General features: G+C 38.9%; 1 protein-coding gene across 3 annotated transcripts in view; it reads left to right on the top strand.

Moving 5' to 3' along the window:
• Positions 1-17,969, top strand: part of CPQ (carboxypeptidase Q) — a 160,118-nt gene that overhangs the window by 17,945 nt on the left and 124,204 nt on the right. For all 3 annotated transcript variants that reach the window (XM_085303062.1, XM_085302892.1, XM_085302976.1), the window contains 2 exons: positions 3,371-3,827; positions 15,345-15,552. In XM_085303062.1, the coding sequence (XP_085159188.1) occupies positions 3,401-3,827; positions 15,345-15,552 (635 nt within the window). In that variant the 5' untranslated portion in view covers positions 3,371-3,400. The remainder of the gene's footprint in view (positions 1-3,370; positions 3,828-15,344; positions 15,553-17,969) is intronic.

Here is a 17,969-nt window from a genome sequence, read left to right as displayed (position 1 = left end):
CCTGTCCCCTTGACACCCTCCCTTCAGGTACTGGTACACATTGATCAGATCCCCCCTCAGTCTTCTCTTCCCCAGGCTGAAGAGGCCCAGCTCTCGCAGCCGTTCCTCATAGGGCAGGTGCTCCAGTCCTCTGATCATCTTTGTAGCCATATGCTGGACTCTCTCCAGTAGCTCCATGTCTCTGTTGTACTGGGGAGCCCAGAACTGGACACAGTGCTCAAGGTGAGGCCTCCCTGAGCGGCAGGATCACCTCCCTCCACCTGCTGGCAACACTCTTCCTAATGCAGCCCAGGAGACCATTGGCTTTCCTGGCCACAAGGGCACATTGCTGGCTTGTGGTCAGTCTGTCATCCACCAGCACTCCTAGGTCCTTCTCTGCAGAGCTGCTCTCCAGAAGGTCAGCCCCCATCTTGTCCTGGTGCCTAGGGTTATTTTTCCCTAGGTGCAGGACTCTGCACTTGCCCTTGTTGAACCTCAGGAGGTTCCTCTCTGCCCAGCTCTCCAGCCTGTCCAGGTCTCTCTGAATGGCAGCACAGCCCTCTGGTGCATCAGCCACTCCTCCCAGCTTGGTATCATCAGCAAACTTGCTGAGGAGGCACTCCATCCCCTCATCCAGGTTGTTGATGAAAAAGTTGAACAGGATGGGACCCCGTACTGAGCCCTGGGGGACACCACTAGCCACAGGCCTCCAACTAGACTCCACGCCACTGATGACAACCCTCTGAGCTCTGCCTTTCAGCCAGCTCTCAATGCACCTCACTGTCCACTCATCTAACCCACACTTCCTGAGCTTGCCTAGGAGGATGTTATGGGAGGCAGTGTCAAAAGCCTTGCTGAAGTCAAGGGACACAACGTCCACTGCACTCCCCTCATCTACCCAGCCAGTCATTCCATCATAGAAGGCTCTCAGATTGGTTAAGCAGGATTTCCCCTTGGTGAATCCATGCTGGCTACTCCTGACCACCTACTTCTCCTCCATATGTCTGGAGATGACATCCAGAATGAGCTGCTCCATCCCCTTTGCAGGGATGGAGGTGAGGCTGACCTGTAGTTGCCTCGGTCCTCCTTCTTGCCCCTCTTGAAGACTGGAGTGACATTGGCTTTCTTCCAGTGCTCAGGCTCCTCTCCAGTTCTCCAGGACTTTTCAAAGATGATGGACAGCGGCCTGGCAACAACACCCACTGGCTCCCTCAGTACCTGTGGGTGCAGCCCATCCGGGCCTATGGATTTGTGGATGTCTAGCCTGCCCAGAAGGTCTCTAATCCTATCCTCCTCAACCAAAGGAAAGTCTTCCCTTCTCCAGACTTTCTCCCTCACGTCCAGGCTCTGGGCTTCCTGGGGGCTGCCCTTAGCAGTGAAGACTGAAGCAAAGAAGGCATTCAGTAATTCTGCCTTCTCTGTATCCCTTGTCACCAGGGCCCCCRCCCCATTCAGTAGYRGGCCCACATTTTCCCTAGTGCTCCTCTTGCTGCTCATTTTTAAGAGTGAAGTTTGGAGGAGATATCTTCCCACATGGGGAAAAAGAATATTGCTTTAAAGCYTTTAGACAGCCAAGAGGCTGTTTAGATCTTTATTGTCATTTTTAAGATGAAGCTGCTTTGGAAGGATAAGGTGAATTAAAAACAGAAAAAAAAATAGTGTGGCAACTGTGCATTTGTGTACTGCTTTCAGACCAGGACTTTAACATTTATATTTGAMTTTTCTAGATTTTTTGTTGACCTCAACATTTTCATTTTGAATGAGAAGTCAAACTGATAGTTCCTGAAACCTTCACAAAGATTTCTATGTAAAAATACAGATATGCATGAAACTACTGGGGGACRGGAGAGGAACTGAGACAGGAGAATGGAGAAATATAGGAGATGTCAATATTCATTGTTATGTGAAGGTAATTTCATTTTTTCAAAGCCTTRTTTTTTATTTTTTAAATGCTGGGAAAAGGACCAAAATGAATACCGCGAGGAAGTGAATTCAGCTGTCTGYGGTTTGTTGTAACAAACATATGTGGAACGGTAGTTTTTTAGCTTAGCTTATTGAGAATGAGGCTTGCAGAAGCTTTGAATACARCTGTGGCATRCTCTGCCARAGRTACRAAACTGGTRTAACCTCACTTTTATTCTCTCAGGRATTGATTTGGCTGCTAGTTTACTATGTAGCTTCTAGTACTGGGAATTAATTCAGGAATATCTTGCAAACCATGTCCTGCAAGCTTCAAATGAGATGCACACTCTGGTGTCTTCTGATCTTATCATTTACAAAGTTATTTGGCTATTGTGAAACTTCACCTACTCCATAAAGCTATTAAGAATTAATACTCTCGATTAAAGCTCCAGTACAATACTCTGGGGGAAAAAAAAAAGGAATACCTTTTGTTGTATGTTTGTCTCTTACTCACTGCACATGTAGGACTGATTTAATGGTCTTATTAATTTTTAGGTGTTTAGTATTAGAGTGTAATATTTATCATTCAAATAGCAGCTCAGTTTAAATTCAAAGGAAATGAAACAATTATATTCCCTTCTGTATATAACAGTAAAAGCCTTTATATATTCTGCGTTCTGATAGTCATACTTCCTGTGTTATGAAAGGACTTTGCAAGCACTCCAGCTGATTCTGGCGATTTCATTCAGTTAACACTGTGTCATTTTTATGAGAYTGAAAATTTGGAAACATGGATAAACTCTAAGGCCTTAACACAGATAACTCTCAGTATTCAAATAGAGAATCCACATCTCTGGTGATGCCTCTCTGTATARCACTGTTGAAATCAGCCCTTAAGTGACACACCAGAAAATCAGAAGTTTTGTTTCTCAGGTTATATATAGATTTATGCAATGAAGAAATTACTACATTCTTCAGGGAGGCATCGGATCTGAATTATTTTGAGATTTTTGTAGTGCAATAGAAACTGCTTTTCTGATTTATGAATATAGAGATTTAGAAGCAGTTTTATTCATGAATGGTTTAAGAAAGCTTTCTGTCCGGATGTTTTGTGTGAAGACATTTGATTCAACACTTCTGGSAAACCCTGCTTCTAGGAGAAGCAGTTGCAAAGCTCCCACCGGATGGAAGCAGCACTGGGTTTTTATTTAGTGAAGGATAGGCTTATTAGGGAGATGSTGCATTCCAAGGACATTTCTGAAGACCACAACAAAGGTTGTGTCCAGTTGTCTAAGTATCTTTTTCAKTTGCTTTCAATAATTCTGCCTCCAAGTGGAATTTACTTTTCTGCCAATTCTGATCAAAGCATTTTCATGATAAACTGATTTGTTTTCATTTTGTTCTGTCTGCCAATCCAAATAACAAAAAAAGAGTATTGCTGATAGCTGTATGGTTTGACATAGTCTTTTTTTTTTCTCTCTCCCAACAGATCATCTGTGGAAAAGAAAAGAGAAAAAAAATGAAGTACCTATTCTTAATGTTTTTKGTGAATTTCTTACCACAATATGCTGGGAAATCTTTGAGCAGAGATGGCAATTACCCCAAAACATTTAAAGACATTAAAAAAGAGATTGCTGGCTATTCCAATATTGCTAAAGCTATTATTGATCTTGCTGTTCATGGAAAAGCTCAGAATAGATCGTATGAAAGATTAGCAGTTTTTGCTGATACCATAGGACCTAGACTCAGTGGTTCAAAGAATCTAGATGCAGCCATCAAGTATATGTTCAGTGCCCTGCAGGAAGATAGACTGGAAAATGTGCATCTAGAGACTGTAAAAGTGCCTCACTGGGAAAGAGGAGAAGAATTTGCAGTGATGCTGGAACCAAGGAATCACAGCATTGCTATTTTAGGGCTTGGGAGCAGCGTTGCAACTCCTCCAGAAGGTAACAGTACTTCCTTTTAGAATTAACTATCAGTTGCTTTTCAGCATCAGAAGTATATTATAGTAAAATCCTCTCTTGGTGGACAAATGGAAGTTTTCTTCCAGCTGTAGTAGTTCTGTAAGACAAGCTACTGTCTTGCTAGAACTTTTATGTGTAACATGGTTTAAGTGAAGCAATTCGGTCAAGTCCAATCTCATTGAACTGTTGTCTAGTATCACCATTGATGCATAAGCTCTGTTAGATCTGTTTCCAGGAAGCCTTACTTTTTTAGCACTGTTGAARCTTCTTGCCAAAGACTCTACTCCTCTGTTGAAATTCCTACATTTTAGGAAAAAATGTAGTCCTTCAAAATACAATAAAATAAAAAAGGTAAATTTAAGATACATTTGGAAAACATGTATTTGTTTTGACAAATTGCTGTGGAATATTTTGTYCAATGTGTTTTTGTGATGTTCAGGTGAACATCTGTCTAAAATGCAAAACAATTAAAACCACTAAGAACATCTGTTTATTGCATGATATGTCTAAGGCTTAATGCTTGGGCAGGTGAATATTTATGGCATAGGTTAAACCTACARCTTACTCTGTATCCATTCCACTCCTGTTCCAAGCTGCCTAAAAAGGAAGCTAAAGTTACAACTATTTTTGGTTTTAAACAAGTGTTACTGACCCTGCAAAGAGAACCTAMAATTTAATCTTGCTGAACATATTCACACCTTGTGAGGAATAACTAGCCTGTTCACAGCTTCCCTTCCTCAATTGTCTAGTTACTTGCATTTGCTTTATCTTACTCTTCAGTTTGRCTTTTTTGTTAGGAGAGATACTGAATTTACTCCTTAAAATATGCTCAAAATTGCTGATCAGGTTCTTCTTTTCTGTCTYTGAACATCTAATGTTGACAACTGAATGTTCAGGCTGGTACCTGTGACTGATAATATATTGGGAGATAAAATTATATTAATCAGTGCTGCTTTATACTGAGAGATGGTAAAACCCAGCATATTCTTCCTCACTATCTTACTTTGCCCTGAAATCTGCCATGCTTTTCAAATGGTGTATGTGTTAGTATTAGAAAAAACATACGGTTATTAGATCTCTCAGATAAGAGGGGGCAGCTCCTCACACTTGGAATCATTTTGATTAAATTACTTACCTTGTTACTTAAAAATCTATCTTAGTGTTCATGACTTAAAATTTCCGCTGGTCTTATCTCGGTCTGCCTGTGCTGTGGCAGATTTGCGTGCTGGGGGAGAACACGCAGGGTTGCCGGTTCCTGCTGGGCTCTGGGCTCTCATTCTTCCARTGGCTGAACCACCTGCCTGACTGACAGAAACGCCCGACAGGAGCCTCTCGTCAYCAACCTCGTAAGGCAAACAGGCAAGGGAATTGGAAGGTGTGCTGCTCAGAAGAGTGTCAGTCCTGAAACTTCCACTCATCCCAAACATGGCATAAAAAACGCATGTTTGGATTTTTTTTTTTAAAACTGTCCTCTCATCACTGCTGTCTCCTGAGGAATTTATTCCCAGATCTGTTCACTGTGGTTTAACTAGTCATTTTTCACTGTGCCCTTCTTGAGAAAAAGGAGTAAGCAAATACCGTAAATCATATTTGAAATATTCAAACAATTTCCCTCATTGAGGGAACATCAGCAGTACTAATTTATTTTGTTCTGGCCAAGAAGCTGTGGGAATGTGAGTCATTCTGCAATAAAAATAATACAGTTTATTAAGAGATGTTTAATGCTGATTCTTCTGGCACTGAACTGTGGTTGCTGCATGGAATCAGATGTTCAGAAGTTCTCCCGATGTCATGCTAAGCTATAATACGGAGACCGTTTAAATGTTGAGGCCTAAACTGAAGATGTCTATTCTGCAGATCCCACCTGAAGTGCCAGGCTCCACCTGCACTGTGTGAGGGCAGAGACACGCTTAAGAGCTGTGTCTGGAGTGGACTGTACAGATGGTCTCTGAAGAGTGTCTCATATTAGCTCTGAGGTTATTGCACACCACAAATCACAKGTTTCTTCTAAAACAGTGTTCCCATTCAGGTATGTTCCAGGCTTTGTCTCTGCAGAGCCCCAGCAGATCTCTTCCTTGACCCTACTGATCTCCATTTGCRCACTTACGGAGGACAGCACTGGTTGCACTGCTTGTCTTTTACCATCTAGGAACAGGGTTAAGATGGGAGGTGGTGACTRTTCTTACCCACTGGTAGGAACAGCAGAGCATTTCATGCTTTCTCATCCTCTAAGTAAGCTATGTTATGTGTTCCTCCCTTCCCACTATATGCTCCCAGGTTTGAGACCTGATGAACTAAGAAAGCAGGAAACACTGACTGTTTAAAGTGCTGCTTCTCTCTGGATGTGCATAGTGCCACATGCTGGAATTCAGAGGCTTTTCTATGGCCTTCGAGCTCTTCCTGGAAGTCGGTTTCTAGAGTAAGTTTTCTGAAGGGCTCTTCGTTAAAACTGCAGTAGTGTAATATTGGTTAGAAACCTGGCCTTGGGTCTTAGAAATTCAAGGTTTGTTTTCCCTTCTGTCCGCAGCCATTCAAACCTGTGTTTCCTAAGAATGACTCAATGGCCGGAATACATCCTAAGGCTGCTCACTTTACATTTCAGCATATGCTGTGCAGAAWAGATTCCAAGAGTTGGAGTCAACATTGACTGCAAGCTACAAGGAATGTCTCGTTTCCTCTAGGTTGTCTATTTGACCCATGCCTATGGGATTGAAAATCTTACGGGACTCAGCCAGAGATTGCCCACTTCTTGGATCTGCTTGGATTTCCTGACTTTCTTGAAATCCACATTTCCATATTTTCTTCTTCAGAACTGGCCAATTTGCCAAGATGTCAGCTTTCCACATTCACTCTGACTTAAACAACAAAGGCAGGGGAGAAAAGGTTAGCATTTTTATTCAAGAGAAAAAATGTACTTCTTTTCAGGGTATTCCAAGATTCGAAGGTGTTGGGTCAAAGAGAAAGTTTTCACTTCCTTTGATCTAGTAACAAGGAGGGAATAACTTTCATGCCTGTGCTATTGAGGGGAAGAAAAAAAATGAAATGCAGAGTGATGTGGATTTCCAGAAGTCAACAGAGGCTGAGAATGGTCACCATCTCATAGAAGTGGACTTGTAGTTAACAAATGAGATTCAGTGTTAGAAAGTTCTTACTCTAGGGAGTTAATAAACTAGAGTTTTACCATATTTGGGCAATGTCCTTTTCTCATTTCCAGTGTTTCCTGCATTGGCAAGACATACAGATATATATAGAGAGAAAGAGAGAGAGAGACTGTTGATTTCTGGWAGTACTGATTATATCCCCAAAATCCTGAGGAAAATAGATATAATTGCTGCTTTGGGAATCCCGTAATTGAGGAAAAGTAGTAGTTTAGCAGATGTTTGACCATAAAGTATCAAAGAATTCGTATTTTTTGCATGTGTTTTAAAATGCATGTTATTTTTYCTGATGGGTGTATGACCTTGCCATTTCATTCTAAAGAATACTGACAAGTAAAATAAACCCCAGAGTATAGCCTACCCTAAATGTTTCTCCTAAAAAGGAGCATTCTCTGRATTCTATTTACTATTTGTTACAAAGAAACTGAAATAATATGACTAAAAAGATGAAATATTGACAGACTTTTTCCTGGTTTGTTTGTTAGAAGCGTGGGATTTTTTGTTTAACTATCAACAACATTTGGTCCAGTCTTGCTCTTTTAGAAGGTAGTGGGAGTTTTGCCACCTACATAATATGAAAGTGGTTCCAGACTGTTGTTTAAAAAATGGGGACGATATGTGTCACAAAGCTGTTGATGSTGTTGATGTTGCTGTAGGCTTACAGTCCTTTAAGCCAGGGATGCTGCCAAAGTTAGCGGTCTGACCCCAATTCTGCCTCCTTTTTTTTCCCCCCAGCATTGATGATCCTTTTGTATTTCTTAGTGGTGAAGTGGATTACAGAAGTGAGCTATATTAACTTTTTTTGTTGGGTTTTTGTTAATTTAAATGCTTATCAAAATAATTATACTTGAGTTATCTGCATCTTGGATGGACACTGAGCTATGGGGGAAAGTGAGATCCATTTGAAGGAACAGACTTAGGTACATGCTTTCTTCAGGGGCATCAGTGCTAAGAACAGAGGGGAGGAACTGTAAGCATAAGAGAATAGCGCAAGGCACATCCTTTGCTATGTCTTTAGTGGATCCCTATTTTCTGTGCATAAGGAGCTATAGAGTCACATCATGAGATTATCAGTCTAAGCACTGGGTGGCTGGATTATTTTATATTATTATTTAGGCAGTGCTGTTTGAAATATAATAATTATGCTACTAGGTCTCTTGGAACATTAACGATCACATCCGTTAGGACCGTGTACACTATAGTGTTCAGTGGCCTAGCATCTGGGCCACAATTTAGTCCAATGGGGTGTTAAAAGATTTAAGAAGTAGGAGCATCTCTGTGATTTTGAGGGGAAGACCAAGGTTTCCAGTTGCTGCTTTAATGAATATTCAAGTGTACTGTATGGACTGTCATCAACTGAAAATTTAATTTTCTGGGCTTGACTCTTTTCTGCATCATTAAGTTCGGGGAGGTTACCTTGGTGTAAAGTCCAGGCTTAAGTTTATACCTCAGACTGGATGGAGGCAGAATTTGAACATGACCTTCTGCATGCATGGGAAGTGCTTGCATAGCTGGGGTTTAAGAGGGTATTGTCACCTTCGCTCACAGAGAAATACCTGAAATGACTGGCATGTTGATACTCTAAGAWGGGAATGGTTCCCTTGGTATTTCCTGCTGACTACCTTGGGCACCTGTGCACTGAGAAACTGGCTTTCCTGGATCCTATCTTTGGGTTCCTGATTATCCCCACACATTATATTAGCAAACCTATATTCTATTTGGGGCTGTGCCTGGGAGAATCAGATACTCTGGTGCTAAAGTAAAGCCCTTTCTGGATCTATTGCTCTACTTTTCTGGCTTCCAGGGTTTTGTGCTAKGGGTATTGCTGCACAATAAACTACCAGTTTTATAAACCAAACTTCTATAATGAGATCCAATACCTTTTGGAAATTGTAAGTGATATTTTAAAAAATGTAACCATTTTATAGTGTTTATTTTTCTCTATGTTGCTCTTAAATAACTGTGTAATAAGTTTAGTCTCTATGCTGTGCATCAGAGCTGAATAGCCTCATCTCCTTTTGGATAACTCTGCTATGTAATTTCATGAAGTAATTCTTCTTACTGTTCCACAGAGTAGGTGAGGTCACATTTTCCAAAAGCGTATTCAGATTTTACAAAATCGTTATTTGATAAAAGCCTTTCTCTTAGTTTCCCAGTCTCCCCTAAAATATTTACTTTTTTCTTCGTATTATAATTCATTTTAATACATATTGATATGTGTTGATTAAGAAAAGATGYTTCTAGGTGTTAATTAGAAATATTTTAAATTAGATGTTAAATTAGGAATATTTTAAATTTTCAGTACATGCTAATAGCTTTTAAAGGAGAAAAACTGTAATGATATGAATCTTTCATTTGCCTCAGCCTGACACTAGCCTTAATTTGATGATATTCATTATGAACTCAAAATTTGAGTTAGTTTTTTTGAAAATCTTCTTGAATTCTTTGCAACTTCTGGGCAAGGCTGAACTAATTCCTAGAGAGAGCTGGAAAGTCATGTGTTTTTAAAAATATATTAGAAAGCATGACAGATGCTAGCTCTTAATCGTGCTTGTTCATAGCCTATGATTTTAGAGATGAGTTGTGCAGAGGATGATAAGCGGGTGGTTCCATTACAAATTCATTATTTGTWGGAAATTATTCCATTAAGAAGCATTTGGCATAAGCCCACTGGTAAGTGACAACCCCTTGTAAACCTTTATTTTCTCAAGAAGTCTGAGAAAATCTTTGAGGCGTTCTATAGGATAAGCTTAACCACCCCGGACACTTGAGTGCTGCTGCAGAAAACTTTCCTTTTGTTTGCTTTAGAAAATGCACCAAAGCAGAGTTCCACTGCTTTTCCTTTGGTGCTGCTGAAAATGCACACAAAAGAGAAGTTATTTCTTTTCAAAAAAAAAAAAAATCTTGTTAAAGGACAAACCCACCAGTCTGAAGCAGCGTCCTCTTGGTGGTGGTAACATAAACATAGGAACACCTCCAGTCTTGGCAGAGATTGGAATTTAAGATGGAGCTCAAGATTTGAAGAGGTAAGACACAAACTGAGGGGAAAAATGTTTTTTCAGGCTGACTTTAGAGGATGCTAAGCCTAAATAATATATCAAGGCAGGTCTCTAACCTTTCTTATTTTTAAAGAATAAATTTCCCTTTCCTTCTACTCCCCAAAGCCTCTTTCTTTGAATTGTCCAAGGAACTTCCTTTCTTCCTTTATCTCCAAGCATATATATTTACCCTTTTGCTTTTGAATATTTCATTTCTTTACATTGCCATGCAGAAACATTGGTCTTGGCACATGCTCAGGTGCTATGAGGAGTGCTGTAGCATGTGGAGGAAACCAGATTCAGGACTGCCATTTTTATCCAAGAACAGCACATCCCAGCTGCTACGCTGCAACTTACATTGCAGCGCAGCTGTTGCAATGCAGCTATTTCCTATAGTCCATGCCAAAAAATTCTAGGTTCTCTGCAACTTCATGAAACTGCATATTGTGCAAATAYGCAAAAATAGAGAGTGCATGTGGGCCATTTCTGAAAGAAGCACAAGCATAATATTTTCATCTTGGGGAGCTGCTGGAGGGGAAGGGAAGGTGGTTGAGTCTGAAGGACAGCTGGATTGGCCAGACTAAATTTGGAAAAGCTTGTAGCTTCTACATGTTTGCACCCAGGGTTGGCCAGGAATACAATATACCATGTTGTGGCAGCTTCCTGGTAAAATTTGCTTTGTGGAAGACCTGAGATGGAGAAATCTGAGAAACTGTGGCAGCCATGCAATAGGCAAGAAACAGGGAAACAGCAGTCTGATGTACATACTCTGCAGGGCAGCAGTCGTCGGGTAGGCACCTCGCATTGCTCTCATGGTATGTTGCTGCTCCTACTCTTTCTTTATCTTCCTCCTACCATGAAGAAGAGTCTTGATTTAGTGGTGCTGATGTCTGGCCCTCTTCTGATGAAAGGGATGGGGAGTAAAACTCTTTCCCTCTGGCTGTCATGACTGCAGAAGTAGGGGGCATTTCAGGTGTGCTCTTCCCCAGTTTCAGAATCCCCACCAGTACCAGAGCAAGCAGATACATCACTGACTTTGTATGTTGGTATTTTGGGCAATCTTTTATCTGTAGGTTGAAAAAAATTAAGTATCTAACATACATGAAAATTTAGTGGAGATTTAGCTAATGTAGTTCCCAGCTTTTTTATGTCTAGACCTATAAATAAGGTATTTTTATTGTTTCAAGCAAAAATTGCCTTGCCCRTCAGATTATTTATTTGCCCATGGTAGCTCCAGTAGGAATGGATCATCAGCATCGCTGTTCCATAGTGTGATTTGTGAGAGGAATCATAATTCTCATGGTAGCACAGTGTGAAGTAAATGAAGTTTTGGAAGGTTTGTAGGGTGGAGTTGTTCACTTGCTGTTGCACAAAAATTTACTGTCAAATTAGTGATGGCTGCAAATGTTTTTAGAATGGGTCTCCAAGGGACTGTTCCTGTTCAAGTGGATAACAAATATGAGACAGCTGAAAAAAAAGAATAAGAGTAAGATTGTTCTTAATTAAGGGATCAGGAAATTACTATCCCAAAACAGTTAAACAGTATGCAAATGATTTTTGTGGCTTTGCTAAATTCCTTTTGAAATATAGCTTTTCGTTGTAACTGATTCTGTTGAATTTGTATGCATTTAACAACTGAGTGCAGGATCATAATAAGTAAATCAACAGAGACTGGGTCTCCAAATCTTAGGAATTCCTGATACTTGACATGGGAAAATTTTACTGTGTCTTGCCCTGGTGTGGCCAAAACCAGCAACAATATTCCATATGAGATTTCCTTTGTGAATTCCCAAATGAATTCTAGTGTTTTTCTTAGTGGTGTCTGAAACCTGTTAGTAACACAGATAGAGATGTAACTCCAGATACTAAAATGGTGTTCAGTGCTTCTTAATCTTGTGGAGAATAAATTACCTTTTGGGGAATTCCCTTTAAACTGATCTACTATTAGCATGATTCCTGGCAGGTAAGCAGGTGCTGGGAGATGACTCTCCAGCTAGAATTGTTCACACCAAGAATCAGACTTCTGATGCGTGACAACACTGCAGACAGCTGATTTACAGGGTTTTTTGTTTGTTTTCAGTTTATTGGGGGTTTGGGGGTTTTGGGGGGATTTTTTGGGGACTTTCTGTAGGTATTGTAGAGTAACTGCAATCTTGCCTTCATCCTGCCTGTGAAGGATTTCAGACTTTGCTCATGCATACTGAATTTATTTCAATTGGCAGTGTGATCATCAAAGCTGTGGCCTAGCCAAGTGTACTGATAGAAATGTGCATTTCTGCGTACAGAAGGCTTCATAATGCTCATTTCACTGGTAGTTGAAAGTTGCCTGCTTGTTCCCACCATTAACTTCTTTCCTCTACCCTAATTCTAAAAAATGACATGGTACAATTTATTACTTAATATGAAAAATGAAATGAAACACACAGTATTAAATATTCTTACTGGCCCAACTCAATAATATTATAATAGTTCATCTGATAAGAGCAAATACAGTCTTTAGCTTTATACATTCAGCCTAATTTATGTTCTTAATTTTGTCTTCTGTGCTTAATGCTCTTTACATAGCTAATTCCTAAAATGCTCTGTATTTATCTGTTGGATTGTGTGAGTTATAATCTTAAATGTTTTACCTAAGTAAGTGGACAATTCAGCTACCTCCATTGCATGGATGTTCTGAACGATCCCATTCTGTAATACTTAACCAAGTTCTGGATCAGATAATAATAGGAGAAAGAGATAGATAGAACATCTTGAGATGTGGAAAGGAGAGTCTTGAGGCACAAAATTGTTAGATGTTAGGGGTAGAATTCAGTTAATTAACTAAAAGGCTTAGTAAGGTGAGCCATTTCCCATTAAACAAAATCCATTTTCCTTTGAGATAATCTGTTGGACTTTTTGTTTCATTCCTGCCTTTGCATAGGAAGTCTTAGTGTGGTATGCATGTGTTCATGTAATTATTTAAAATAAGCRTTCYTTTTTTCACCTCAATAGATGAGACTGAAATGGTATAAAGTGGGGCTAAAGTGCAAATGAGACACTGAATTAGTCATGAGTTACACAAGTTTTGTTTTATTATAGAAAGCACTGTAATTGATGCCTTATATAGATCATGCTACCATTAAGTTAAACATACAGAGAGAACCTTTGTTTTGCTTTGTCAACTGATTGCTTTATTTAGCTTTTTTTGGAGCACTCAAAAACGGAGATACTGATGCAGCTCTGCATTCTTTCTCTTAGTTGTAATTCCCATAAAGCTCACTGTACAAAGTAACTCCTGATAGGCAACTGCCTTCTAGGGAKATGATAAAAAAATGTACTTCTGCATATTTTTTCTTGAGCATCAGAGGCAGTTGCTGGCTGGCTGTAGCATTGTTTAAAAAACATCCAGAGTTGGTGGTTGTTCATTAACACGGTAAAGCAATGCCAAGAACAGTTACAGTCCTTGCAATCACTAATACAATGTATGCTGGCCCAGTGCTTGCTACAGAATCCAAGTGGAGCGTTGGAGTGAGCTAGTCTCAAAAGCTAACATGAAATATGGATTACAGTATCAGCCTACTGAGACCTTGACTTTTCTGGTGGAAAATGAAATTTTGCAGATGCCTGGCTTTATTTCCAGTGGCACAGTTCCATACCCAGAATGATCCTGTCACTGGGATGTTCCTTAGGTAGATAGTTGAACCAGTAGTTCATTAGAAGCAGCTGGAGTCTGCTAACATGCTCACCTACCTGCCAACAGTAACTTAAGTAAAATTTGAAGGTGATCTTCTGGTTTGATCTTCTGTGGCTTTTTTTATAAAGCTAAGAATCTGAATCGTTATTCAGTTAGAAATTTTACACCTCTCACACTAGGTTAGTACTGGAGCTAAACGCATTTATTTTTCTTGTAGCAGTTTTACAGAGTCTTGCCCTCTTAAGTGATGTGCTCTTAAGAAAGCAGACTTTTTTTGTATGAAGCAGTTTCTTCAAGTTTTGGAGTACAGTGTAGTTTGATCTTAAAGAAGCCGTGAGCCCAGATACTCTGATGCTAAGAGAGGTGATCTTCTTTTTTTTCCTGTCAGTTTTTCTCATGTATTACAGTCTCAAATAGAAGATTTTAAGATCTTCACTGAATAATTCTTTTAACGTATTAACATTAAATTCTTTTAACTTTTTTTTTAAACCTCTGAGGACTTTCAAGGAGAATCATTTTCTTTTTATAAACATGCTAATTTGACTTCTTCCACAAATTTTTCCTAGACATTTGTTATTAGTTTAAATTTTCATTGATGTGTTTTGTGGCTTTAGGTGAAATGTGCAACACTAAAATTGCAGGCATCTATTACTTCTTCTATATTTAGAAGAAGAGTCTTAGCCCGTATTGTTTAACAGTTTCCACTTATTTTTGTAACCAATCAGCAAAATTAGATTTTAAGTATAGTGGTCACTTTTATGGATTATTTCTTAAAAGCTATGAAATATTGCTCCTAAATTAATGTTCTCAAAAGTTAGAAGCTTTCTCTGCCTTTAAGAAAAATTAGTTATCTATAAATTCCTATGTTTTTTCAAGAGAGACAACATAGCAATTTAAAGCTATTCCAACTATTGAAAACGAACAGCTGGGTGGGATCTAACTTACTATGTGCAAGTATTTTTTCCAAAAGTAGATACTTGTTCTCTGCTTGATAATTGGAAAAGGATGGCTCCCTGGGAAAGCCCCCAGAAGGAGATCCAATAAAACTGTAGTCTACTGAATTAAATATGAAGGTCTTCTGACCTATGAACATACTGTAAATTTTTTTTTGAAACTGTAAAAGCTGTAATTTCAGGTCATTTTTTGATTGTTCATTTTGTATGTATTTCAGTTTAGAAATATATGCTTTCACTTGTCTGATGTTAGCTTCAGTTGTTTAGCAACATATCAAAACAATTCCATGAAAAGATAACTATCTTTCTTTTATTAATCCCGTAGGCAGCTTTTCTGAATGTTTTTTGTGCTGTAAATGGTTGCAGTCAAGCATTTAAAACACATTTAGGGAACAGCRTTCCCGCATGTATTCTCCTTGCCCTTCAGGTTGTGTTGTAACACCAATCTAATAGCATGGTTTATGGAACTGTATGTATTCATTTCAGGGTGTTATTGCMGCTATTTAGTACCAATCTCTGACGAACCATTTTACATAGCCTTTCTTTTCCAGTAAGAAGTTAGGTGTTTAGGTCTTWTTTCCTCTATTCTGTACAGTCCATGCTTTTCTGTCAAGGTAAAACTGGCTTTAGGAGGATTATGTAAAACTATGTAAAACCACTGCAATACTTTTTTTCAGGAATTACGGCGGAAGTCATAGTGGTAGCCTCTTTTGAAGAACTCCATAGAAGAGCTCAAGAGGCCAAGGGCAAGATTGTTGTCTATAACCAGCCTTTCATCACTTACGGTGAAACTGTGCAGTACAGATCACAGGGAGCCGTGGAAGCTGCTAAAGTTGGAGCAGTGGCATCCCTTATTAGATCCATTGCTTCTTTTTCTATTCATAGGTAAGTGTATTTTCTCCCTGTGACTCACATTTCAACCTTTAGCTCCCATGTCGTTTTGTTCTTAACAGCTTATACATTGCCAGTTGTGAGTGGGTGTTTGGTTCTGAAGCTGCTGGCTGCACATTAGTTCTTTTCCCCTGTGCTTTGTTATTCTTTCAGGATGTTTTCATTTTTTGTTTTAGATCTGAAATTTGTGTGTGTGTTTTTTTAAAGAACTTCCTGCATTCTCAAGACTACCATAAATGTTCTGAGATCAACTAAAATTAAATGTTTTTGGAGACAAAATATATCAAAGCATTAGTGAGGATATGAACTTGTAATTCTATATATTGAAGTAGAATGTAGGTGATTGTTTTTTCTATAATGGTAATTTTCCTAGAACTGAGCTGATTAGTCTGGATAAAGCAGTAATCTGCTTTGAACATAAGTAAGGTCTGTATAGTTCTCACTCTACTTTTTAAATAAGTTGAAACCATGACTTCTTAAAAATATATTTTTAGATCTCCTAGTGCTTTGCTTTTAGATCTCCTAGTGCTTTACTTACTGTTCTTACCATATGTAGTTTTGTATTAAGAAGTGCGCTTTTTTTAGTTTCCTGATTGGTAACAACTTATCTAGTGATTTTTTTTTCCAACACAGGAAACTTACACTGCTGAAAAAAGAAAGTTGAGGCAAAAAGACAAAAGACATAGAGAAGAGTCCAGGTATAAAGTAAAAGGGTGTCAGGTATATGCTGTCTTTTAGCATAGCATTTTAAATATTGTCATAGTTAGTAGTAAGCTAAAAGCCTGTAGTAATCTTTGTGCAGTGGCATGCTGGCTGAGATGAGAGCTCAGGTAATGCAGGCTCATGCCTCAGAGCTGGGCTGAGTACCATGAGTGAGATGGACTCTTCTACATGCCTGCCTTCCTGAATTTGAGTTGTAGTCTGAGCAGGAGCCTGCCTGGTTGGAGCCAACTGAGCGGCAAAGATTTTAAGTGATATGAGGCACAAACTCGATTGCTTCAAGTGTGGTAATAAAGCCCCTTACATAAAATAGTATTGAAAAGGGTACATGAAGTTTATAAACGTAAGAGGTGCTATATTTTTTAACATCATTCTCTTTTTTGGATGGCATATTTTCAAGGCAACATAGACTGTGTATTCCTCCCAGTAGTTGCCCAGTAACTCTTTACCCAAAGAGGAATCATTGGCTATAGCTAATCTGAMCCTTGTGTGCCATAGCACAAACTGGGATCATGTCTCTTGTTTGGATGGTTTCTTTTTTAATATATGCTCCCATGTTTTCATTCTACAGAAGTCTAGACTAGGAAGCGGGAAGGCGTGGGACAGCTTTGGGTCATGCTTCAATCTGAGATTGGGAAGTGTATGTCAGTTGTATCAAGTTATGTGTAGAGGACAGCTCTGCAGCTAGTTTGTTGTTTGAAGGCATTTTTTTGATTACTTATTGTTTCATATTCCCCCAAAAGAAACCAAGACTGGCTGTTTAAAATGCCTTCTCAAAAATATTTTATATTCAGATACTATTCACAACTATATTAGTATATTTCTTGATGAAGCGTCAACATAACCTTTTTTCCYTGTAAGAGAAGCTCCACAAATGTAGCAAAGTTTACAGTGTGTTTTCTAATATTTATAATTTTCTAGTAAGCTTAATAATAATGAATAGAGAGTAGAATATGTTTCAGAWTTTTTTTGAAAAATTTTACATTTTCAAGATAGTCTTATTTGAGATCATCAAAGAATATGGCGATCTAAATTCATCAATCTTCTGAAAACCATAAGCTGATCTGYCCAGTCCTTAATTTTGGTGCTCTGCAGAGCTGTCCATTTGAAAGCTAGTTTTTATATCTTCTGTTTGCTAGACTATTTGTGGAAATTCATTTTAGCATGTAGCGGAAAATTTAGACATGAGGAACAGCAGTGGAGACTGAAGGTAGCCTGTTTATTAGGTCTGGCATTAACAGTTATTTCAGAATTAAATGAAAAGAGAGGAGAAACATGCCAAACACGTGTTTGTGTTTACAGGTACTAAATCCTTAATCTAGGATAGGAGGAGAAGTGTCATTCCTAAAAGTAATTTCAAATTTAGATACTACCAGGAAGCTTTTTTTGTGTGTGTGTGAAATGTCCTTTCTGTTCTTCTGATTTTTTTTAACCTTTTTAGAAGGTTTTTTATGTGGAGAGAGAGATCAGTTAATCTATTTTTTTCTGTAGTAAGGGAGATACTCAAGCCCAGTCTGTCACTTCTGCTACTCTGTGATGCCTACCTCTGTCTGTCTTGTCTCTAACAGAAAATAGGTAGTTCTGTAGGCAGGATGGATTCTCCTGTCTCCTCCTCCTGTTTTTTTCTTAATCACCAGCTGTGTATCTCCTTGTCTATCTCAGTGATGTGCTTTGGTGYGTGGTCTCTGCTG

Source organism: Rhea americana, unplaced genomic scaffold (genome assembly GCF_003343005.1).
Source record: "Rhea americana isolate MKP2758 unplaced genomic scaffold, rheAme1 scaffold_0, whole genome shotgun sequence".
NCBI lineage: Eukaryota > Metazoa > Chordata > Aves > Rheiformes > Rheidae > Rhea > Rhea americana.
The sequence above is the reverse complement of the archived record's forward strand: the minus strand, read 5'-3'. Positions and strand labels throughout refer to the sequence as shown.